We start from the raw sequence: 26,731 nt of genomic DNA on the forward strand, positions 1-26,731 counted from the left end.
ATAAGATGAGAAGTCAAACTCAGCGAGATATAAATTTAGATACTCAATCAATTAAGCCGATAAAATTTATCCTAGGAGTAATAGTTATGCCTCTAATGTGGTCTTGATTTTTGGTAAAAATAGGAGTAGGCGCATGGACTTAACTTGGTAGTTCTTTAAACAAAAAAAAGAAAAAAATACTGACTTTCTTCGCCATTCCGAAGAAGATATATTTCTTTTTAAGTTTATTTTATTCATCTACAATGAATTTTGTGCTTTTTTGAAGTGAATATTTTATTATAATATTCATGATGATTAGCATTTCAAAAATTTGAAAATGATTTGAGAAATTAATAGTAAATGTTATAAGTAAAATAGAAATCTTTTTATCTTTTTTTTACGTGCTAAAATGGACAAGTAAAAATAAATAAAAATAGTATTATTTTCATCCAAAATCAATTCTTCGCTCAAGTAACACATATTAATGCATTACGAGGAAGTTAATCATCATAATGTTGAGGGTAAAATATGGGGAAAAATATTTTTCTCTTAATATAATAAAAATAATAAGTAAAAATGAGCAACTAATCAGTAGTTTATTTCTTTCTTTTTAAGTCGGAGTAGAAAAAAAGAAATGGAAGAGAAAATTATAAGGTACAAAATCGCACCATAGCTAATAAAAGCGAAAATTCTTATAATCAATAAATTACTCTCGGATCAAATTATAGTTGATGGGTGTGATTCTCTTCTCTATTTTTTTTTTTACATTAAAGACTGTTAAATATAACTATGATTTATATCGTTGATCATCGAAAATTCTCATAACACGAATCGTGAATTCCCTTAATGTTTCCACAACCTAGATATAATGTGAATACTCTCTTGTTTCACTAACTTAAGTTGTCAAATTATATGCTAAAATTCATGTTCTTGAGCACCTTTAGGGTATCTTTGTAATTTTCTTATCATTCTTCCGTTTTAATTTATTTGTCTTATTTTTATTTTACTTTTTATATATTTAAAAATCACATAGGAAATACTATAAATCATGATAATTGACAATTTAAAATATTTTTAAAAATATATAAAATATTCGATTAATTCTTGAAATTAATTTATCAATGTCACATAAAATAGACAAAAGAAGTAACATGTACAATTTGGAAATTGCGTAAAAAGTATTGTAAATTCCAATATTAACAATATTTAATTGACTCTTGAAATTCTATTTGTGCTACTTACCTTCAGACAAATGGAGTAATATATATTATTTGAAAATTACGTAAAAATAACTATAAATCACTATTATTAACAACTTAAAATATTTAAAAACATATAAAAAATTCGATTGACCATTGAATCAGTGCAACATAAATATGGATAGATGAGAAACATATATTGTTAAAAAATGACGTAAAAATAATATAGATCACAACTAAAAAATTAATTAAAAAGACATGAAAAAAAATTAAATTGATTCTAAAATTTTTATCAGTATCGCATAAATTGAAAGAAAGGGAATAACATATATCATCTAAACATTACGTAAAAAGAACTATAAATTACAATAATTAATAACTTAAAATATCTAAAAATCATATTAAAAATTTAATCAACTTTCTAAATTCTATCTATAATTAAGACAAAAAATAACAGATATTGAGCTCATATTAGCACGGACACCTATGTCTAATTATTATATTATAAGAAAAAAAAAATCTAAGAACATACTAATTGACTAATCAACTAGCTCCCTTTATGCTTGAACCCAACCTATGATAACTTTTTCCAATATATATATCGCATCATGAAGGGGACATGCCAAAGCAAAAATTAATAAATAAAGAAGATAAAAAGAAAAACTTTACATGGTGCAAGTGCATTTGTACTATATATTTTTTTATAAAAAAAGAAAAGTAAAGAAAGGAGAACCACACATGTGGAACTAGCTAGTTCATTGAAACAAGACATGAACTAACTATAAACTAAGAACAAAAAGGCCAACAAATTGTGTTTATTCCATAATTAAAATAGCCAAATTGCAAATGTTATTAATTAGATTCCTCTTTCAATTTCTATGATTATACTACTTGGTAGTATAACATGACATAAAGTTGGTTGCCCACAGAATTTAGCAAATTGGACTATTACAATTTCCAATTACATAATACAAAATTTGAACAATAAATTAATTTCTACATGTACAATAATCATAGAATAACATTCGTCATTAATGACATTATAATGTATTCGGTTCACTTTTAATTGTCATGTTTTATTTTAGTATAGTCAATTTGACTATTTTTTGAAACTAAATTGAACTAGATTAATTCAGTGTTTTTATTCTAGAATCTACATATTAAAAAATTATACAAAAAAAATACTATAAATTACAATTATTTTCATATTAATATAATGAAAAAATACATCTTAAAATGTTTGTCAGAATTATTTATAAAGTTAATTTGAATCACTAAAAAGAAAATATGAAGGAAACTTATAATATTAATGTGCAATTATTATAAGTAACTAATAATACTACTCCCCAATAATGCACAAAAGAATAATAACAACCAAATCTAATGACTAACAACTCCTATAAATATAACATTTTTGCTTATCATCTTGAGATGCTGTATGAGTGTAATTATATAAAAGGCCAAGCTTTCTTATCCCACAATTTATTTTAATTATTATTACAGATAAACACATATATATGATTTTGTAATATAACACTAGATTATATTTTAGTGGCAGTATTTATTGTCTAAAAAACATTTAGCAATAATTGAGTTAATAATATTATATTTAGAATCGCTAAAATTTTTATCGATATTTTATAGAGTGTTGATTATAAATATTTATATAATATTATTTTCATTATATATAATATAACAACAATTATATTATTATTGTTAAATATTTAAAACATATTTAAAAAAACTACAATATTTGTTTGAATCTCAAAATCTAAAAAAGTAACGGAGGAAGAAGTAGTTTGTTTCAACAACAAAGAAACAAGTACTAAAAAAAAGGAAAAAGGACAAATATACCCTTGAACTATCGTAAATTGTATGCAGATACCCTCCGTCATACTTTTGGGACATTGGTACCTCTGTCATCCAAAAACTAGAGCATATATGCCCTTCACTCTAACCGAAGACTAAATAGGGACACGTGGCACAACCTTATCCGTCGATCCAATATTTAATAAATGTCTGGTCGATGAATAAGATTATGACACGTGTATGTACGTTAGTATAAAGGGTATATATGCTCTAGTTTTTGGATGGCAGGGTCCCAAAAGTATGACGGAGGATATCTGCATACTATATACGATAGTTCGGGGATATATTTGTTCTTTTTCCCCAAAAAAATACAAGATTCACTCTACATATTATGTTTATAATCACCTAATTAGTTACACTTTCCAATCAAGAAAATACGATAAGACTTTTTTATCCACCTCAAAAACTAATTATTGCTCACATCTAAACCAAGAAAATATATTTGTTTTTTTCTTCTCATTTTTACTCTCTATTTTCTTTTGGAAACAATTTAATCTAAATGACAGGTATGTGAGGTGCACATATGACAACAAACATTTAGCTGTACTAAATACAAAAAAATAAAAAATAAAAAGGATAGAAACAGGTGAGGAAAATGGCATCCTCTGAAAAAAAATTTATCCATATAATATAAATACTGATTTTTTTATCTAATGTAATTGATTATTAGTTATATTTTATAGCGATATTTTTAAATAATTATAAATATAACAAATATTTGTTGATACAAATATCTCTAAATTGTAGGCATAATATTTATATGAAAACATTTACTATGTAAATGTTATTAATGTGTATATAATATATCACGTGTATATTAGATAAAAGTATAGAAGTGTTGAAAGAGTGAAATATGGGACATCTCTACCCTACTTTTTATAAATATAATGTATCAATGTATATGTATTGATATTGTATACACATGTATATAGTATATATGCTATAGTTGGAAAGAAAAATATTGCTACATTTTAAAATATAATAATCTCACTATTCTTCGTAAAGAAATAACAATATTAATCCCGCTACTTATGAAAGATTTTTCCATAACCTGACACAAAGTTTAAAAAGAAAAGAATGTTTTTTGAAAATTATAATCTAAAATACTCATTGACTACCTGTGTGACTATTGATTATTTAATTAAGGATAAAAATATATTTTTTTAAAGATAATTTATTTTTAATTATGAAAATATGACTTTTTTTAAGAACAGAATAAGGAGAAAAATGTACCACATCAATTGAAATAAAAAAAAAAGTCTAAACTTTTTATGCAGGAGGGAATTTCAGTTAGTTGTGTCAATAGGCCTATAAAGTTAAATATGAAAAGAAACCAATATGTGTTATGATAGTGGTGAAATTGCTCCACCCTTTAATCAAATGTTTCAAATTTGAATATTTGATATGGAGATAATGATATTGAAAGTGTCACCGACAAATAAATCCTACAGTGCATAATTCTAATTAAGTCATGGCTTCAATAAACTACGTACATCAAATAGAAAATCAAAATAATACGAAATGATAATAATTGATGCAAATTCTTGCACGGTTTACATGCTATAAACAGCTAGTAAAAGTCGAGTATTGTCACATCACACCAAAAAAAATGTTGGCCACTAACACCTGTCAAAATATGTGTGGTATTAAGTGATCTATTATTTATGTGACTTATCACAACAAATTTCCTAAGTAGCAAAATTGTCTGCCATAATCAAGATTAATTCAATCAAGATAAAATAAATATCATGGTGTCTTAATTAGAGCACTAGCTAGCTATATGTGACCCCCCACTTACATCATAATAATGCACCATTAAATTCATGTTGTTGATTTGAAAATTGATACAACGATAATTGTTTCCTTTGTACTAATAATATTTCACTCAGAGTGACATGAAGACAATATTAAAAGTGATACGTTGCTTGATGATACACAATCTTTTCTCTCATATCATAACTTACTTTTCAGCTGGAGCGCACTCACAATAACTTTGTCTAAGCTCATACATGTGATTATACTCAAATACTGTTATATAACCTTTATAGATTATTAGTGTAGTTTTTTTTTCCGTATTATAGCATCGACTTAATTTTTTGACTCATAAGTAAGTCATCTCACTATTGTTGAGTTCTAATAATAAAACACGAGCCTTAAAACACTCCATCCGCTCCTTCCTATTATTTCTTTGTTTGCTTTGTCGAAGTTATATTTTTATATCGACTCACTACTTTGTCCATATAGTTAAAAGAAAAGAAACTGATCGATCGTAATTTACTTGCACTTAACAGTACCTTTTACCAATTCAACTAGAAATGCTTGCAAAACTAATAAAATAAAATAAATCGCTTACATCAATAGAAAACCGACTGAGTAAACACCATAGCTGTCTAGATGATAACTATCAAACGAACTAATTTTTCATATTTTGCCCTTCAAATAGATTGATCTTTAATTTTTGTTATTAGCGATTCACATTATATAATTTGATATGTCTGAAGATAAATATGGAATATGAAAAAGGATCGAGTACATTAATCTGTATATTATTATTATTAGGCATGAAGTGGTCATTTTTGTACTTCTGCCCATGCACTTGTGGGCTATAAACTAAATAGGACAAATTACTTAATTACACTCCTTTACTTTCCTTAATATCCATTTATCCCTACTTATTTCAAAATTTTCAAAAATCCCTTATTTACCTATGTATCCCGCATGTATCCCGTGCACAACGCTATGTATCCCGCTATGTGGAATGTATCAAACGCTGTGTATCCCGTACACAACGCTATGTATCCCGCTAAGTGAAATATATCAAACCTAATGTATCCCGTGCACAACGCTATGTATCCCGCTATGTGGAATGTATCAAATCTAATGTATCCCGTGCACAACGCTATGTATCCCGCAAACATCATTTTTAAGGGATTTTTGGTAAATAGAAAACTAGAAGGGATAGAATGTTATTTAATACTTATAATATGTGGTTCCTATAATTTATACAACTAAATAATGGTATTGGGCCTAAAGTTGTAGTAGCAGGCTATAGGCCCAAAACATTTTCCACTCAAACAAGATTTGGAAAATTACAGTCCAATACCTTCGGGCCATCTTTCTTACATACAAAATATGTATATGATATATATATTAATAGTGTATACTTTATGGTAAATACACATATACAATATATTGTATATAAGAAATATACATACCTATTTTATATGTATATACTCCAGTCATATTAGTAAATTAGATGATCGAACGATACATTTACGTAAAAAATTTAAACATACACCCCTCCAAAAAGGAAGTTACGATAAATGGAAAAAAAAAGAGATGCTTATAGAGAAACAAGTAGTACCACAAGATATATTCTCCATTTCAATTGATGTGACAAATATTGAAAGAGACATAAAATTTAAGAAGAAAAAAAATGAAGGGCTTTAAAATACATGGATATAATAAATATGTTATAATATTTGTACGGTTATATATATAAAAAATTGAAACTTGTGTTTTTTAATATTCCAATATCGTGTGGTTATAAAAACTTATCATTAAGAAAAAGGAGAAGGTTAAATTAAATCATTTCATAATTTAGCAAGCTATCATTTTTTTTGGGACAAACTAAAAAGAAAATGTTGCCACATAAACTGAGAACACATGCACCAATAATAACAAATAAAAACAAAACTCTAGGAAAAGGGCCCAAAAAAGAAGAAGAAGAAAAAATAGAGGATTGTCCATAATGTTCATGCCATTGAGCCTAGTAAAATTTCTTGTAAAATCAACAAAAAAAAGAAGGAAATTAAATTACAAAGAGAGCTCATGCACATATGAAGTGAACTTCAAGATAACCAAACCAATATATACATAATACAATGTATATATTACGTATATCGACTAGCAAATGTGTAGATATTTTAATTTTGATCGAGCGACCAAATATTTAACTGCCCCTTTTTTCTAGAGATTCTTGTAAGGAGTAATCTTGATAACTAAACCAGGGAAAACATCATCAGGATCATGAATATGTGGATTCTCTTCAACAATAAAAGGATCATTACATTTTTCACTAATTGTATGTAATGTTTCTCCTTCTTTTACTATATATATTTCATCACATGCCATCTTCTTATAATTCCCTTGCATTTGTACTATGAATTCATTATGATCACTCTCACTTGATTCACAACAACTCAACACTAACATAATTGCCAAGAACAATGCACAATACCATGAAATCGTCTCCGCTAAAACCGTCGATGAATGAACACTAGACATTATATGGAAATGTTGTTGAAAATGTTGTAATTTTTGAGGATATTTGTAGGGGTGTTTTGTAAGAGGATTAGGAAGAAGGGGTGTGTGTGTGTGTGTGTGTGTTTGTGTTTGTTTAAATGGAATTGAAGTAGTTGTAGGTGGAGTGGGTAATGTGAAATTGTTGGGAGTTGAAAGGGTTCATTCAAGGGGTGTGGGAGGGTAGGTAAATGTCAGGGGGGATCAAGAATTATGTATGAGATAAGAGGGAAAATTTATATGTTTGTTCAACTGCTTTTTTTTTTTCAAATACTCTTCATGTTTCAATTTATGTGATCACGTTATTTGACTTGATACGAAGTTAAAGAAAAAAAATGGAGACATTTAAAACTTGTGGTCTAGAACATTTCTTGACTATTTGTATGATTGTAAACCATTTTATCAAGGATAGAAAAAAAAAAGAAATTGTTTCCAATTATGTAAATATAGCATTTTTTTAGACGAATTGAAAAAAAAGTGTCACATAAAAGATATGTAGGATAATGGTACTATACATTTTTTTTTTAATTTTCCACTCGATATTTGATACCTACATTAGAGTCTAACTAAATTCAGATTCGCGTTGAAAAGTCCTATACTGAGGGATAAATCATGTTCCCTGACAAAGATGATTATGTATCCAAAGAGACTCAAACTCAGACTTCCAATTAAGGATGAATAAGTACTTATAATTACCACTCCTTCACTAACACATTTCAGTTATTTGTCAAACCAAACAAAGTGAAGTGAGAAAGTTGTCTTTATTATTTTTGGTGGTGCAAGTTAATTTTAACAAAGTCAATCAAAATTCAACAACACAATTTATAGTTTTGACTTTGTTTTCTTTCTACTTTTGTTTTTTTGTCGTTGAGAGTAATAAATAACCTTGTTCTTGATTAAGAGGGTCTAGCATTAGAGGACAAGTCGAGAGAGATCGATAAAAAATTACATTGTATATTTAATAAAATTAATAAGTTTTTTTATGTTTATATAATACACGTTAAATTTTTTTCGTGAAAATCTTGTCTTCATCAGTATTTTTCAAAGATAAAAATCTTGACATTTCGAAATATTTGATGTTTTATACATCTTTTACTACTATCTTGTAACTTTTGAAATTTTGACATGTCTATTCTATAATATTACGTGGACAAAAAATTTATGTTCCATTGTTGTAAAAAACTTTATTATAACTACAAACAATTGATAGTAGTACTAGACATTTCAATTTAGTCTAACAACCTTTGATAGCTAAATAAGACTACTAATTACCTTACTAATCAATTATGAAAAGTTTATATACATATATACCGATAAAATAAAGAAATTTTAATTATTAAATCATCCAAAAAAAAATATAAAAAAATTGTAGTATGTGGTAGGTCAACAAGTCCCTTTCTGAATGAGTCTTTTGACGTTTGCCGCTACTTACTTGACTTTTTTTTTTCTCTATTTTTTTCGTTTCTCCTTTACTAAACTTATTGATTGTGTTTGATATGTGCATTGTTTTTTAGGTAATTATCCCATATTCACAATTAATTTATTGATCTGATTCAATTAGATTCACGTTACGTGGGATTCATCAAATAGAAGCTCTTTTTTTTTTCTAAAATTCTCTTCATATGAAATTTAAGTTGTGAAAAAAGTGAAAATAAGAACTTTCAACCGGACAGTTTATTCTATTAAATATTATACAAAAACAACCGCATTAAGTTTCTTAATTTACCAACAAGGATTGGGGTAAGTAATATGCGTCTATGTCATTCTTAACAAGAGATTTTGAGTTCAAACCCTGAAATGAAGTCGTAATTGTTATAGAAGTGTACTCTAAATGTGGACTTCATGATGTGAATCCAAATTTGGCTGGACCCCTATATGAATATCAAACACAAAGTGTAGGATTTTAAAAGAATCTTGATTTTCTTAAAAAGATTATTAACATTTGTTGTTCATCTATCAATTTTAAACAACTCGTGTATCTCTTTGTTATATTTTGACGAAGAAAGAATAGTACTTTTGTCATAAAGTTAAGACTTTACTTTCTTGAAAATGCAATTAAGGTATAGATATGTTATTTTTTTTCCTAATTAAGATATTTTTTTAGTCTTTCATGCATTATTCTTTTCTTTAGGTACGATTTCAACTTACGACATGATACCTAAAAGCATATGTGGAAATTTGATTGAAAAATATAATTCTGAAAAAAAAAACGTTATAGTTAATTAGTAAATATATTTTATCATAACTAAAATAACACATTCACTTTCCATATAAATATCGAAGTTATATAAATGACTCAAAACGAGCACGACCATCATAACTAAAATTACACATCCACTTTCATATAAAGTTAAGTTATATAAGTGACTCTTCTCCTTAGTCTATAACTCAATATAGTCCATATGTTAGAGCCTAGAGGGCATACATATTTTACAGTCAAATGTTGTTTTGTGTGGCATTCATTAAAAACTTAAAAGTAGTGAATACTTTTTTTTCTTTTTTTGTCCTTCCTTAATAATACTCAAGCAGTTACACACCCAAAAAAATCAAGAGTGATTCCTCGCCTATCCTGTCAAGATCAAAGTGAAACGCTCGAGTATAGATTTTTGATGCTTATGTAAATGGTTGAGGTCGGACGGACGGCCCATAGATATAAAGATTCAAACCTAATCCAATATCGTTTATCCACACCTCACAAATAAAACGCCCTTTGGAATGTAAAATATATCTCTTCTCACTATCTTTTATGAGTTAAACCCCATTATTCCTTTTAATTTCTTTTACCTATCCCAACTCCCAAGAATGGACTAATTTCCCATCACAAAGTCTATATTAGGCAATGGAAGGATGGCGGAAGAGGAAAGACGAGACGAAAGCAAGAGTTCAACATCTTATATATTTTACTAGATTCATTTCCGTATGATAGTCACCCCTTTCTAGAACTCTTACCCGTATCTTATATTTTTTTGGAATTGTCCGCACATAGTATGATGGAAGTGTCCAAAAATCAAGGGCACAACAGATGCGCGAAAGTCGCCGTTGAGTCCTTATAGTGAATGACCAATGCAAGATCATAAAGGCAGAGTCGTTTGCTTTCATCATCAACATAAACATCACTACATCAAAAAATGATCTTTAGCGGCAATAGCTTAATTGTCGCTAAATCTATTTATTTTTTAGAGACAATGGCACTATTTGTAAATGTACCTAAAATTTATAGCGACATTAGATCCAATAATAGTTAACTAATGCCGATAAAGGCTTTAGCGCTCTTTATTAATGTGCATATTTATTGCTGCTAAAAGTTGTTTTCGTTAAGTGCAACACATGAGGACATCTGATCCTCAAACTTCAGTACACACAGAGTTTAAATGACTCTCATCAGAAATTATGAGAAAATGTATTCCTCAATTTCAAGAATAAGTTTTCTATGAAACAATGAAAACATTCATGGTTGCATTAACATTTTCTTGATATAATTCAGAACTTCATCCACATCAACTGTCCATGCAACTGAAACTGGAGAAAAATCTGTCCACGGATTGCTCGTATTCCATCTACATTACAAGATTTATCCTTACAATCCGAAGAAATGAAATCAGACTACTCTAAGATTTGCACGAAATGATCAGTTTACGATATGCTTACTTCTTTAGCCCTTGATCCAAGAGCGTATGCCCAACGCAAATGCCCTGTGTCTCAACCCTCACAACGCCTTTTTTGTACGTGAAGAGGTCAGGACGAACTAGTGCCACAAAAGTGACAGGATCATGAGGAAAAACTCCTGAAAACAAAAGTCATGAGCTTAGAAATGCTAAAGCGTTAACAAGGTAAGGAAGGTCAAGAACAGATTTCGCGTATAAAAACAATGTAAGAACAACAGAAGAATACCATATACGCCTTCTGACTTTACATGAAAATTGCGATAAAATTTGCACATATTGCACAAAAGTTTAGCATGTTTTCCTTCAGATTGTCTTAGTTCATCAAGGTCAGCATCTAAGACAAGTAACAAAGAAAAATATCAAGTCTGAACTACTACATGCATACGTAAAAGGGGGGAAAATTGAAAAAGTTTTGAAAAATTCGGTCTAATAAGCACCTGTCATTTTAACTTGTGTGGTAATGTTGATGCCAACAACATCAATATTTGCTCCTGAGGTGAATACAATGTCTGCAGCCTCTGGATCTCCATATATCTGCATCATCGAAAACTTTCTAAATGATATAATCAAATCATACAGAGAGTATACGTAGACCTTATCCCTACTTCAAAGGTAAAGAGGATGTTTCCAAGGAAAAAACAATCATTTTGGAATAGTCCTACGCGGAGATATTAGGGGCCAAACAACCATTAAACATATATACATGCACATTGTCGATGTTAAGCGAATCAATATACTGATTTCTATGAAATCGAACCCCAAGGGAAAGACGATCACACACATTTGCTTCTGCAGCAGGATTAGCATTTCCCAAAGCAAAGAAGGATCCGCCAAGTATTACCACTCTCTTCACCTTACTTGCAAAGTTTGAGTCTCGTTTAACAGCCTAAACTCGAAACATAACAATGAAAAATGTTACGAATTCAAGTAATTAGAACTTGAAAAATAAGAAACTTTTGATATTACAACTTACCAAAGCTAGATTTGTCAATGGTCCGAGTGCAAGTATAGATACTTCACCAGGATATTCGGATACTTTATCCACCAGAAACTCAGATGCAGATTTCTCGATTTTCTTAGAATTTGGAGAAGGTAAGAATAAGTTGCCTAATCCATCTGAACCATGAACAAAGTCTGCAATATGTGGCTCCCCTCTCTACATAACAATATCTACTCCGTCAAATGATGGAACAGGCGACGAGAAAAATATGATTGCATATATTGCGAGTACTTATGATAATATATTTCTCCAGGATGGATAACATAAGTAAACTTAGGAGCTACGAATAATTACCTTCAAAGTTTCAAGGCTACCTTCTGCCACCGGGGTATCTGGATATCCTGCAGTCTCACACTGTATGATTGATCAAGATTTTGTTCTAGAAAACATCGAAATGCTGAAATTCTGGATAAATGAAACATTACATACCAAAATTAATGCATTTCGCGTAGCAGCTTTTGTAGTAGCATTTCCAAATATGGTTGTTAAGCCTAATATCTCAACTTCTGGTGTCTGGAATGCCATTAATATCGCCATGCTATCATCTAGATATCAACAAAACTCAATTAGATCGATGAGAACACGTGGAACAGGACTGTAATCGGCCAAAGAAACAGCAACACAACCCAACTAGATCAAAATTTATCGCGAAAATGACAGAAGTTTCACATTTCTTCTTTCAGGAAAGACCTTGAATCGAACATAATCAAAGTTAACAAGAACTTCTCCTAGAACTGTTGCCACACAATTACAGAAATCATAAAAGAACAAAAATCTGATGTCTCAACCAATTTTGGTAATTTGCTTACATCTCTGCAATATATCTTTTCTTTATTATGAAGGCAAATCATATCTCTTTACATAGAAATTACCAAATGTTTGATACTAAAATCGACTATATGGAATTCTTCAAATCTAAGAAGGATCAGTAAAGATCAAAACATAAATAACGAAAATAAACGATTGTTCTTGCAGTATTAACTTTTTCAATCATCTCTTTAGAGAAATGCAGACACTGTTGAGAATATAATTAATTAATAAAAGTATGCTGTCTCTAACACTTTAACATGATATCAGAGCAGACAAAGGTCTCAGGATCGAATCTCAAAACTCAAAGAAATCCAGAAGATATGAACTGATCATCTCTGTATCATAAACAAGCTATATATATATATATGTTGCACGAACTCTTTAAAAATATTGACAGATATATATGTTGGATCCTCCAAAAGCTATGTAGTACGAGAAAACTGAATCACACTAGCAAGGTAACAAAAAGTTGCTCAGAAATGGTAAAGAACACAACTTTAAACAGAGGAAAATATTACCAATGCCAGGATCAGTATCTATGATGATTTTTTCACGGTTTTTCGCCTCCAATCCATCAGCCAAACTACCAGAAATCGACATCTTTTTCTTGTTGAATACTCCACAGATTACAAAAGAAAGATTGAAATTAGTATAAGATAAATGAAGGAACTTTGAAAAATGAGTATTATTCCAAACAATATAAGACAGCTCTCACTATTAGCTGAATATTTTATAACTCTATTCTCCCTCCCACCAATCAGTGGTTGGCACAATTAGTATTTTCGCTGAGCGGTTCAAAATATGATATAATAAATACACAAATAAATTGAGAGATTCAAAATTTATTTTATATATATATATATATGTCATATATAAATAGTTTATACTTTTTTATTGTAACAAGTTCAGATGAACCCCTCGATTCAATTGTTCTCTCCTTTGTATCGTCGATTTAAACTTGCTGATGGGTATTGTCTATGTGCATTACAAAAATATACTAGTAGTAATATTGGTATTATATGGATATGTTTAATCTATTCCATATTAAGTTAATTTTTGACGTTTTTTTTCATTGTTTAAAGTTTAATATGGATATTATATTTTTTCCATATTAGACATAAATTTATTTGGGGGAAAATTGAAATCTTATAAGTGAATGAAATTTCTTCTAAAAATCAATCATTTTCAAAATCTGATTCAATATTTATGATCAAATAATAATTAAGTATCTTTTTCCATATTAGACATACATTTATTTGGGGGAAAATTGAAATCTTATGAGTGAATGAAATTTCTTCTAAAAATTAATCATTTTCAAAATCTGATTCAATATTTATGATCAAATAATAATTAAGTATCCTAATTTTATTCAGTTATGATTATGTTGTATTCCCAAGGCAATAATGGATTAGATCCTTATCATCTAATCATGGGTATATATATAATTTTAAAAAATCTTTCAAAGTTCTCAATGTGTAAATTAATGTAACCTTCTCCTTAAAAGCATATCAACAACATGCTATTTATAAATCAACAACTATTCATTTATCAATTAAAAAGTATTCCATTCGTTTCTTTTTAGTTGTCATGATATGATTTGACGTAATCCTTAAGAAAAAATTAGTAGTAATAAAGAGTGTTGTTTGACCAATATATTTGTTATTAATTCTTTAATATTTATCTGTATTTGTGCATCTTAATTCTAGAATAATTAATGTTAAAGGCAAAGGTAAAAAGAATAAGTAATCCTCTCTTGACAGTTTAAATTGACAATTATTTTAAAATACGTATTTTTAATATACATGACAATCACAAAGAAATAATAGAAGTAAATTTAATATGAGAAGTGATAAGATAAGTGAAAAAAGGAAGCAAAAAATACCTAACTTATATATATATATATGAATCAATTTCTAGTCTATCAATTCTGGATATTTGTACTCTTTTCTTATTATATTCGTAACTTTTATGACCTTCTTCGCCACAGTTGTTATATATATATATATATACTAATCCTAAGCTTAAGGAATAAGCTAAGGAACATAGATTATAACTTATATTAGCAAGCACATAAAGGCACGTAGGCTTTTATCTAAAGGCTAGGAAAAATTATTTTAAATTTATCCACTCATAATTTCCCCCACCTATCACGTGAACACACGTGAAATATGCCATTTGTTCTCATCAAGAAAAAATATTTTATTTTTTCATTTTAAGAAAAAAGCTCAAAATTGCTCTTGTTATATTTTCTTTTTCATTTACAGTTGAACATTATTTATAATAAATTGACATTGCTCTGATGCTCCAAAAGGTATTGTTTTCTTGTTTTTAAAAAATAAAAATTAGTGATTGTTTATGAAGTTTAATTAACTATAAATGATAAAATATTGTATTATATAACCATGTCTACTCTTTTCTTTTTTTGGCAAAAACTTATTTTCAAATAAAATCTCGAGAAACTTTCGAATATTAACAAAACAATAAAAATGTTTTGAGACTTAAAAAAACAATTTCTTTGTAGCTTTAGCGAGTAAAATTCACAAATAACTATTGTTTTAGCCTTTTGTAATTGAAAAATAGACATTGAGAGCTTGAAAAACTCCACGAGTGATAAGTGAAACTCCGATATATTATTTGACTATCTTTCAAAGATAAGTTGAAAAAATGACCGCAGAGTCTCAATCCAGTTAATAGGCCAACCATTAGTCCAGGCCGCTCAGTATGAAATGAACAAGGCCCAGTCCACTGTAGTCTAGTTTTGGGCTAGCTATGGGCCGTCATTAACGGGCTCGTCTATGCTAATTCATGGGCCTAACTAACCCACTTGCACATTTATTGTTGGAAAAATGGGAATTTTGTAATTAATTTAAATGGTAGATATTTTTAGAAAAAATTGTGTTCTCTCTCTTAACGTCCGGATTAGAGCCGTCAATATGGGCTAGGCACATTGGGCCAATCTGGTCTAACCCGGGATTTGATAGGGCTGGACTATGATTTTTGGAGCCCATTTAAGAAAAGGGATTTTTAACCTGACTTGAATAAGTCTGCCGATTTGTGGGGCTTGAAAAATATGGATAGGGCCGGCCTGTGGCCCAAATAAAAACTAATTAAAAAATAAAAAATAAAATAGAGTATTAAAAATAACAAGAGTCTTAACTCAAAATCAGTTTAAAGTTTGAAATATTACGATTTAAATACAAATTATGTTTATAAAATATGTATTACGTAAAATAAAAATTCCCTAAAATTTCTAGGAATCACTACATAGGCCGTAGCATATGGAATAGTGTCATAGTTTTGTGTTTTATTATGATCATTGGAAAACAATTATGTTTATATTTTTTATTTAGCTATTTATGCTTTTACTTGAAATCAAACTTAATAAATATTATAAAAATAATTTTATTTGTGGATTTGATTAACAAGTAGTAACACTAACACCATGTAATATTATCTTGTCGATATTTATGATAATATTTTTAAATTATAATTTAATTTGAAAAATTATAAAAAATATATTTTTACGAAAAGAGGGCTGGCCGGCAAGCCCTTAGCCCACGTACTTGTGGGCTGGACCGACTATTTTCTGGCCCACACCAAAAATGGGCTATCCCGGCCTGACCCGTCAAACTGCAAAGCTTGTATGGGTTAGCCCGAATGGGGTGGGCCAGCTCATATTGACAGCTCTACTCCGGATATATCACTCCATCTCTATCACATACATTAAGGGGTGTGCACTATTCGGATTAAACCGAATAACCAAACCAAATCAAACCGAATTTTTATTTGAATTGGTTTTTTGGTTTTTCGGATTGGTTTTGGATTAATAAATTACTTTGTTTGGTTTTTTGGTTTGGTTTCGGGTTTTAAAATATAAAAATCAAAAAATTTAAAAAAAAAACAAATTTATATGTATAATGTTTAGGTTTAGAATTAAGCTGGAGTTAACCACTTTTGTCCCTTTTTGGTTATTGTCTTTCATGATGATTACGTTTACTATATTTTATGTTTGAATTACATCTATAATAGGTATACTTATAAGCATTGTATTTTAAGTTTTACTTATGATTTATATTAAAAAGTATATTTGAGGGATTAAATATTATTACTTTGGTTATGTTATTAATTATTGAAATAACCGAATAACCAAACCAAAAAAAGCCAAACCGAATAGAGGAAAACCAAACCAAACCAAATTTATTTTGTATCGGATTGGGTTACACTTTTACAAAACCAAAAACCGAAAAATCCAAATTGAAAAACCGAATGCACAACCCTACATACATTACAACTTTGTTTGTGTATAATGTATCTGATACAAATATTATTACTGATACATAAACTTCAATTATTTCAAACCTAATTTATAACTATGTATCGCTTCCTATGTATCGGGTGAAGAAACAATATATCCACAAGTTAATAACGCCCAAATTATTGTGGTTTCTATAATTCATACAACCATCCATCAAATAATTTGGAAATGTATATTTTATACTCCTATATATAATACATAATTGGTATATTTTTATATATATATTTAATTTGCGATGGTAATGGGATAAGTTGACAAATAACCTTGAAAAAAATCTCTCTTTTTAGATTAGTGACAGCCAAGTTTCCACTTACAAAATAAGAGGCAACATGTAGAGCATCGTGTCCGCGATATCTACCGTTCATTCTACCTAATAGCTTACACTGAACCAATATCTACCGTTGATCTTACCTAAGCTCATTTATGCATGTCACAGTTCCTTGAGCAATATATTTTTAGGACATTGCCCCTGTTGTTAAAAAATTAGAGTATATATACTCTTCACTCTAACGGAAGATTAAATAGGGACACATGATGCAATCTTATCATCGGGTCGGTGGATAAGATTATGACACGTGTATGTTTGTTAGTATAAAGGGTATATATGCTCTAGTTTTTAGACGGCAGTGGTATCAATGTCCCAAAAGTATGACAGAGGGTATCCTCATATCATTTACGATAGTTCGGAAATATATTTATTCTTTTTCCCATATTTTTATACATAAATTTATATTGATATCATACCGAATTCGGATGAACTCAATGGCATAACACTACTTTCACCCTCGTTGAACTCCTTATTTTATACTCGCATAACATTGCATTAGTTAAACTCGAGGTTTATTTATTTCTTAGATAACAGAGTTGGACTCATTCTTATTTTGATTTACTTAACTCAATATGAAACCTCTAAATTATATTATTCACGTTCTATATATTTAACGCTCAATGTGTTAAGAAATGTTAATAATGTCTCACATTAATTGAGAAATTAAATTGTAATCATCTTATACAACTTGAAAATTTTATTACATAAGCTAACTTTTGAGATTAAATTATATGTAGAGTTCATCCACCCTTCAAAAAGAAACAAAATCCTCATGCTATCAACCCCCAAAATAAATGATAGATGGTATCTTCAACCACCACCAAAAACTAGCAAAGTACAACAACTAGTCAATCATATGATTCATATCTACCCCCAACCCCCAACCCCACACCCACCCCCACCCCCACAATCAACCTACAACAAAAATATATAAACAAACTTGTAAAGAGCCTAATACACTTGGAACAAACAAAACAACAACAACAACAACAAAAGAATGACAACTTCTCAACTTCATATTGCACTTCTTGCTTTCCCTTTTGGAAGTCATGCAGCTCCTTTACTAACACTTGTTCAAAAAATCACTCCATTTTTACCATCAAACACAATTTTTTCCTTCTTCAACACATCAATTTCCAACACATCAATTTTCTCAAAAACTCCAAATCAAGAAAACATCAAGATCTACAATATTTGGGATGGTGTCAAACAAGGCAATGACACACCTATTGGGCGCGAAGCAATTGAACTCTTCATACATTCAACACCTACAAATTTCGAAAAATCAATGAAAGAAGCAGAGGAGGAAACAGGGGTGAAATTTTCTTGCATTATTAGTGATGCATTTTTATGGTTTTCTTCTGAATTTGCTAACAAAATGAATATCCCTTGGATTGCATTTTGGACTGCTGGCTCATGTTCATTGTCTATCCATTTGTACACTGATTTAATTCGATCGAATGATGAAACATTGTTGAAAATCCCAGGATTTTCATCAACTTTGAAAATGAGTGACATGCCACCTGAAGTTATAGCAGAGAGTTTAAAAGGGCCAATGCCATCTATGCTATACAACATGGCAATAAATTTACACAAAGCTAATGCTGTTGTATTGAATTCCTTTGAAGAATTGGATCCAATTATCAACAAAGACCTCAAATCAAAGCTCCAAAAGGTACTTAACATTGGCCCTTTAGTAATATTATCATCAAATAATGTATTTCTAGACGCGAATTCTGATGAAAGTGGATGTATCCAATGGCTTGATAATCAAAAGGAAAGATCGGTTGTGTATCTAAGTTTTGGTACTGTTACAACATTACCTCCTAATGAAATTATCGCGATAGCAGAAGCGTTGGAAGATAAAAAGATGCCATTTATTTGGTCATTAAGAGATAACGGAGTCAAGATTTTGCCTAAGGGGTTTCTTGAAAGAACAAAGGAATATGGGAAAATAATTTCTTGGGCACCCCAATTGGAAATCTTGGCACATAGGAGTGTTGGTGTTTTTGTAACGCATTGTGGATGGAACTCGATTCTGGAAGGCATATCATATGGTGTGCCTATGATATGTAGGCCTTTTTTTGGTGACCAAAAATTGAATAGTAGAATGGTGGAAAGTGTTTGGGAAATTGGTTTGCAAATTGAAGGTGGGAATTTTACTAAAAGTGGAACAATTAGTGCATTGGATACTTTTTTTAATGAGGAAAAAGGGAAAGTATTAAGGAAAAATGTTGAAGGGCTAAAAGAAAAGGCATTAGAAGCTGTGAAATTAGATAATGGGAGTTCAATAGAAAATTTCAAGGTTCTAGTTGAGCTAGTTAAATGTCACAAGCCCACTTGATTTGTACTAAGTATGTTAATAATTGCAATTAGGTGATTTACTAAGTATGTTCATCTAGAACTTTCCTTCAAGCTTCAAGTGTATTGTAGAGTAAATTCTTGTTGTATTATTGGATCTTGTTTTTCATTTCAACTTTTTTGACCTGTTTTCTTTTTAATCCTTCTCAAAAATACTGACTCTTAAAAACATGTTCAATATTTATATATATCATGCTCGTTTATGCAATAGAAGTAGTGAAAACTCTAAGAAAGTCCGTCTCTTAGTTGTTAAACAACAACATTGTCTCAGTTTCAAATAAATTGAAGTTGAATATATGATTACTCATGTATCAATTCCAAATAAGTTGAAATTGGATATATAAATTCTCGCATTAACAAAGTTATCTCGAAAGACTTATTTAAAAATAAGACCAAAAAAAAAAAGATTTATATAGTAGGGGAAATTATGACACATCTTATAAAATAATTATGGAGCCACCTCCATACTTCTCTTGGTCAAATACATTTTGTCAGCAGAAGAGTAAATTTTCTGCTTGTAGTAGTGATATATCAATCAATAAACTAGACTCAGTCTTGAACTTCATAAGTTTTTTAATTAAATATACATTAAACCAACAATCTATTATCAAATAACTAGCTATCATCAATATACATAAACCTGCCTGCTCGATATGGAATGATCAATCCTTATTGATCTGTGCTCTCATCAAGAGAATCATCATCATGACCATTTTGAGATTCAGTCGAATCTATGTTATTCTGAGATTCAATCGTACCTATGTTGTAATAAGGATCCTGGTACAAATTGTTGAGAGGATCCTGGTACAAATTGTTGAAATCGACATTTGGGAAAGTGTTGTTGTAACCTGTAGACATGTTTCCAAATGATGATGGAAGGTACTGATAAGGCATCTCGAACTGTCGTATAGCAAATTCTACACATGAATCCATAGTCTCTCCATAATTCTGCAGATAATTGATTTTGTTAGCATCTTCTAACTCGTGCTTGTCATCTTCTTGCTCATGCTCCTTCTTCTTATTACCTTTGGACTTGGTAGATCTCTTGTAAATCATACATAGAACCCAATCGTCGAGCTACAATAACAAAAAATGATTTGTATGAATTATATCCATATATTTGGATGATAGTAAAATGAAAAAGTTAGTTATATATACCAACATAGTATAATAGTTTATATATCAATTTAAGTTACATGCAATAACATGTAACTAGATACACTGATATGATTATTACCTAAATCATATTGATAGTAATAGACCAAACAAAAAATAAGAGAAAAGTTTGAAAAATTCTTTGTAAACTCAACTAATAGTTATATTGAAAACACAGTACCTTCATATCAGATGCATGCATTTTGATTCTGCGCGACTCATCCACCCTATATTCGTGCATAATCCAATTCGTTTTAATTCCTTTGGGAGGTTTACCTTCATAGAAAACCAAAGCCTTTCGAAATCCAACTTCAACATTATTATGTTGTATATGTTTATCAGCTCCAGTAGCCTTCCAATAGCCTCTTCCCGCAGCACGATTTGGCCTATGACCGTTAGGATATTTCCTATCCCTTGGAGTGAAGAAATACCATTCTTTTTCTCCCAGCTCAGGATAAATCCCTAGTACATATTTAAGACAAAACAAACAATATTTTTAATTTACAAATAGAGAAAAAGATCACGTTAGATAAAAAATGTAGTAAAAATAATTTATTTTTTTAATAAATAAGTAATGATGAAGAGTTAAATTTACTAATGCAATAGTCTACCGCTAAAAAGTTTATACACTGGCCAAGGCGATTAATTTGACAACTTTTCATAAAAAAAAATTATAATTTTTTGACAAATAATCTATTTTATTAGTTTTGGGTCCAAAAAATACAGTTCTTTATTCAAAGAAAACTTAAGTTCTAACTTTTAATAGTAACAAATAGGAAAAGTTAAAAAAAAAAACAGAAAAATAAAGTAACAAATATATAATATATAGGCTTATGGAAACAGAAAAATTCAAACGGATTATATATGTGAATAACAAAAATGCATAAATCCAAAGAAATCATACAAAAAATCTTAAATTATAATTAATAAAAAAGGATACGGAATCATACTAAGAAACCTTTAAATTATAAATAAATAAATAACAAAGATGACAAATAAGGTTAATTAACATTTCTATTAAAATCCAAATCTGCTATTAAACCTTAGATAACTCAAAACCATATAAGTTAAGGGAACTAAAAATCCTAATGGTGGATCTAGAGTAACTCAAAACTATATAAAATATATAAGAACAATAGCAAGTTAAAGGGAACTCACGATCAATTTTAAAAAATCATAACCACATATTATGATGGAATCATATAACAATTTGTATCGAATTCATTAAATGTGTGACTCAAACTTTTCAAACTTTTTATAAATAATGTAGATTAGATTAAGAATGTAGATTAGAGTGCCAAAAAAAATAAAAATCTATCTCAACAATAATTTAGAACAAGTGAAACGGTAAGAAAAGATCTATTTAACATATAAATAAAACCTAATGATTTAAGTTATAAAAAAACCCTAACTATTGCGATTAATGAAAAGAGATTAAAAAGAAACAAACTGTGTAATTCAAATCTTATATCAGTAATGTACATTAGCAAGTCAAAAGAACAATACATATATATAAAGAACATAATCGACCACTTTAATTACTGAATTCATTACTATATACTATATAGTTTAGAGAACAAGTAAAACTAAATATTAAAAAAAAAAAAAAAACCTTGATCTAAATCGTGACTTTAGAACAAGTAAAACTACAAGAAAAGATCTCTTTTAACATATACATAAAACTACGATCGAGATCAAGAAAGAAAAAAAAAATTAACATGAGAAAGGACTATGACTTGATCGACTTTAGAACAAGTGAAACTACAAGAAAAGATTTCTTTAACTTAACGCGATGAGAAGAGATAAAAAATTACCTGCAAGATCATAAGGACTATACTTATAAAGATTAACGTCCTTGATCTTATCATGGGGTAAAACTTCATTCCTGATTCTTTTCAGGAGGTAATGAACGATAAGTTCGTCATCATGTGGACAAAAACGATAACCCACTGGAAAAACATAATTATCATTGAAAATTATTTGATTTTGATCTTGCATTATAGGGTTAGGGTTTTGAGAATTGGAGTTGATTAATGCCATGTTTTTCTCATATGACTCCATTGACAGACTTCTACGTAACAAGAAACTGTTTGACAAATTTATAGCTCATGGACTCTTATATATAATTCATTTAATTATATAAATAAGTTTTTAAAATATTATAAAATTTGTTTTGAATGAAATCTTTAGAAGATAAATATTGTTGCGGTAAATATTTTGCAAGATATTTGATCCTATCTAGTTGATACTAGTTAGTTAAAAGATATAAATTTGAAGAAAAAAAAACATGGTTATCTTTTAATTAATTATTTTTACTTTCTTAAACAATTATGTAAATTTTGAATTAAAAAATAATGAAAATTGATCTTAAATATATATCTTGACCAAATTTGAAGTCGAGTAGAGCGATAACGATGGTGCGAGAAGAAACTTTTTTCTAAACTTTTTAATAGCTAAAAAAAAATATTTCTATAAATAAGTTGATAAAAAGAACTTTATTTATATGTTAATGTTTTCCTTCATTTTATTTCCTGTTGTTTTTCGATCGATTGACATCATTATTAAAAGTTTTATCTTTTCCATGCATCGATCGGTTTGATTCGATTCTATATATTATTGATTCGTTTATTGAATTTCAGTTTTTAAATATACTAAATCAATAATATATTCCAATAAGAAAATACTTATAAAATAAATATATGACTTCTCTAACAATTTGACGCGACAAAACAAAAATATAACTTAACAAATGCTCATAAAATTGAAACAGTGACAACTAATTACATGAAAGAACTATATGAGTGCAACACCAAGAGATTGTAAGAACTAAGAAGCATAGGATTGTTCTTAAAATCTAATATTTATGTAGGGATAAGTAATAAATTAATCGAAACCAAACTGATAACCATATAATTTTTTCTGATAAAATTTTTAAAGATACCTTATCCCAATAACTCAATAGGAGTAAACCAATTACATTTTCTTCGATCGAATTTATCGATCAATTTAATTTTCACACACCCCTATTGGCTATTGCAATACATTTTTTCACTTTCTAGAAGACCCCACCCTCCCCCCTTACCCCTACCCCAACCCCAACCCCATTGCCACAAAGAAAATGAAAGTCAAAATTTATACCAAAAGAAAAAAAGGGATGAAAAATGTATAAATGGATAGTGACTCCCATTTTCAGTGTTTCTTCAAAAAGATTAATGATTTAGCTAGATCCCTTTTTCTAATTTTTATTTCAAAGTATTCCATTAAAATATTTCCTCCGTTTCAATCTGTCCTTTTTCTTCTTTTAAAAAAATAATTTATTATTAAAGAAATTTTCTTTTTTAAATTGTAATTTTTTATGTTATATATTTAAGTTTCATAAAATTAAATTGTTTTAATATATTTTACATATTTTTAGTTTAAAATTATAAAAAAAATTATAAAATATATATTTTTTAAAAATGCATATTAAATCAACTTGAACAGACAAATTAAATCGAATGGAGTATAATTATTGTAATATTAATATTGACGTTTTCTAACTTTTTTATGTAGAAATGTAAATGACAAAGTAGGGACCTTTTGAAAAAAAGAAGAAAAAGAACAAACTGGTCTACTCTTAAGCAAAAATTAATTGAATATTTTAGTTAGTACGTAATAAAAAAAGTCAAAACCCAAAGATGTACACCTTGTTAATTTTTTGTTTGTTTATTTATTTATTACTTGGTGTGTGGTACATATATTGAAATTTATAATAAAAACAATTTGAATTTTGAGATTTCAAATTTAGAATGAAATTTCTTTTATGTATTTATTTGTGTTAGGTTTCTTTAGGTATTTTAAAGTGATCATTAAAATCTTGTGTTAAACCCTCTAGGATGGAGTTCCATCATCCTCCGAATTTTTTTTGAAATTTTAAAGACTGAAGGAAGATATTGTGAAAAATAACACAATCGTAAATCATATACAAACAAAAAAATAAAATATAAAACTTTGGGCGGTTACCTTGAATTGTAAAACCATATTAGTAGATTTTAGAATTCAAATTTGATGTGGATGAGTGATGTTAGGAGAGAATTAGGGAATGGAGAGATAAAATTAGATTTGTATATATACATGAGTATACAAATTCGGGAAAAGGTTTTTTTCTTGTTGGTATACAAACTGTTGGTGGGTCCCATAATTAATAAAAAATCATATCAAACTAAAATCATGCACAGTAATTAACTAAAACTATAACTTTGTTAAATAATAAACTAATAGTGTTTGTCAATCGAGTAATTTTCCCATTTAAAATATTTTTTAAATAGAAAGTCGTATGATAATTATTTGAGGTTGTTAAAAAATTGATTAAAGTTAAACATATTAATGCAGCTCAGCACACACGTAATTGGAGGAGAATACCCAATAGGAATATGACAATAATCACATTCATCTCCATAACTTAACCCATTTAACTTATCCTACCACCTAACCCACAATAGGACATCCTAATTGTTGTCTCCAAAATAATAATAATAATAATAATAATAATATATTGGCCGTCATTAAATTTATAAATAAAATTTATTTAGATGTTTGACATATAATTTATTTTAATTGAGCATTTAGATAATGTGAAAAATATATTTATTTGATATTTTTAATTTAAATTTTGAAAAAAATTTATGTATTTATTTCAGCATTCATTACATATGTAAATTTACATACGACATATCATTTATGTTTTGTCATATACATCAATATCAATTAGAATATATTTGAGTTTTGTAACTTATTAAAGTTATCGTATATAATTAAAGAAGCGATATATTTTGACTAATGAAATTATTTATGCATTGAGCTTAAGAATGACCACAAAAGTTCTATAAATATTTGCCGGATATACTTAATAACTCATTCAACTAGTAGTATATTAATTCATTTAATATTTTAAACGGAAAAGGATCAAAACTACCCTTTAACTTTCGAAATAGATTAAGTATACTCTTAAACTATCTCTCGGTTCAAAAGTACATGTGTGTATTGATATGCCACATCGATCACCACATGTGCACGCCCACCCCACCCACCTCCACATAGATGTTTTAAGAGCCCTAATTTCACTATTTTCCCACATTTCATCATTATCTAAAAAAAGACCCAAAGAAGGTTCCTTTCACCAACCCTAATTTCACCTTGAAGATTTACACAACAACATTATTCAGAGAATAGTGAGTGCAACATTATTCATGAGCTTGTCAAGTCTTGTTGTTTTTGGTAGCGTATGTCATATTAAAATTTTTAATGTAACCAACATCAGGAAGTTTTGACCAAAATAAGCCATTGTTTAAATCAATTCACCAAAATAGTATGTTTTAAATTTTTTTTACAAAACTAGTATAAACGTGGTTCACAGTAACGTTTTATACTTTATTTTATTTTAAAAAATTTAATGGGAAAAAGGCAAAAGTTCACGGAGCAAACAGAAATAAAACGTTATTGTCAATAACGTTTTATACTTCGTTATCTTGAATCACGTTTTAGAGCTAAAACGTTACTCAAAGTAACATTTTATATTTTGTTACTGTAGATCACGTTTTACAACTAAAGTGAGAGTCACGGGCTCTGCAATTAAAGAATCGAATCTTGCAAATTTTACAGATTATAAAACGTTACTGGCAGTCACGTTTTATATATAAAACGTGACTGTCAGTAACGTTTTATGTAGATTTAATCACGGGTCATCGAATTCTGCAAATTAAGAATCAA

The 26,731-nt window shown here is 28.8% G+C and overlaps 3 protein-coding genes across 3 annotated transcripts; 1 reads left to right on the forward strand and 2 right to left on the reverse strand.

The window, feature by feature from the left end:
* Positions 1-10,657: 10,657 nt before the first annotated feature.
* LOC125865325 (uridine nucleosidase 1-like) lies at positions 10,658-13,507 on the reverse strand. The gene is made up of 9 exons (XM_049545528.1): positions 13,343-13,507; positions 12,444-12,559; positions 12,309-12,368; positions 11,988-12,170; positions 11,796-11,900; positions 11,452-11,548; positions 11,241-11,348; positions 10,998-11,133; positions 10,658-10,906 (listed from the first exon to the last, which is right to left on the reverse strand). Exons 1-9 carry the CDS (start codon positions 13,422-13,424, stop codon positions 10,798-10,800), a joined length of 996 nt encoding a protein of 331 aa, XP_049401485.1. The 5' UTR covers positions 13,425-13,507; the 3' UTR covers positions 10,658-10,797.
* Positions 13,508-18,426: 4,919 nt separating this feature from the next.
* Positions 18,427-19,943, forward strand: LOC125865949 (anthocyanidin 3-O-glucosyltransferase-like). Its single transcript, XM_049546220.1, has one exon. The coding sequence runs from the start codon at positions 18,465-18,467 to the stop codon at positions 19,809-19,811; it is 1,347 nt and encodes a 448-aa protein (XP_049402177.1). The 5' UTR covers positions 18,427-18,464; the 3' UTR covers positions 19,812-19,943.
* Positions 19,944-20,497: 554 nt separating this feature from the next.
* LOC125864232 (NAC transcription factor 32-like) lies at positions 20,498-23,044 on the reverse strand. Its single transcript, XM_049544143.1, has 3 exons — positions 22,798-23,044; positions 21,165-21,445; positions 20,498-20,905 (listed from the first exon to the last, which is right to left on the reverse strand). Exons 1-3 carry the CDS (start codon positions 23,042-23,044, stop codon positions 20,498-20,500), a joined length of 936 nt encoding a protein of 311 aa, XP_049400100.1.
* Between the last annotated feature and the right edge of the window lie 3,687 nt (positions 23,045-26,731).

Source organism: Solanum stenotomum, chromosome 5, assembly GCF_019186545.1.
Source record: "Solanum stenotomum isolate F172 chromosome 5, ASM1918654v1, whole genome shotgun sequence".
Taxonomy (NCBI): Eukaryota; Viridiplantae; Streptophyta; class Magnoliopsida; order Solanales; family Solanaceae; genus Solanum; species Solanum stenotomum.

Bases quoted from the DNA above. Each gene is read 5' to 3' on its own strand.
- LOC125865949 (XM_049546220.1), top strand. From the start codon at position 18,465: ATGACAACTTCTCAACTTCATATTGCACTTCTTGCTTTCCCTTTTGGA.
- LOC125865325 (XM_049545528.1), bottom strand. From the start codon at position 13,424: ATGTCGATTTCTGGTAGTTTGGCTGATGGATTGGAGGCGAAAAACCGT. The intron at 12,171-12,308 runs GTAATTATTCGT...ATTGTTATGTAG, and splicing joins GTAGCCTTGAAACTTTGAAG to AGAGGGGAGCCACATATTGC. The intron at 11,134-11,240 runs GTATTCTTCTGT...TTTTGTTTTCAG, and splicing joins AAAGTCAGAAGGCGTATATG to GAGTTTTTCCTCATGATCCT.
- LOC125864232 (XM_049544143.1), bottom strand. From the start codon at position 23,044: ATGGAGTCATATGAGAAAAACATGGCATTAATCAACTCCAATTCTCAA. The intron at 21,446-22,797 runs GTAATTTTTTAT...AATATGTACTAG, and splicing joins TAGTCCTTATGATCTTGCAG to GGATTTATCCTGAGCTGGGA. The intron at 20,906-21,164 runs GTACTGTGTTTT...TTGTTATTGTAG, and splicing joins TGCATGCATCTGATATGAAG to CTCGACGATTGGGTTCTATG.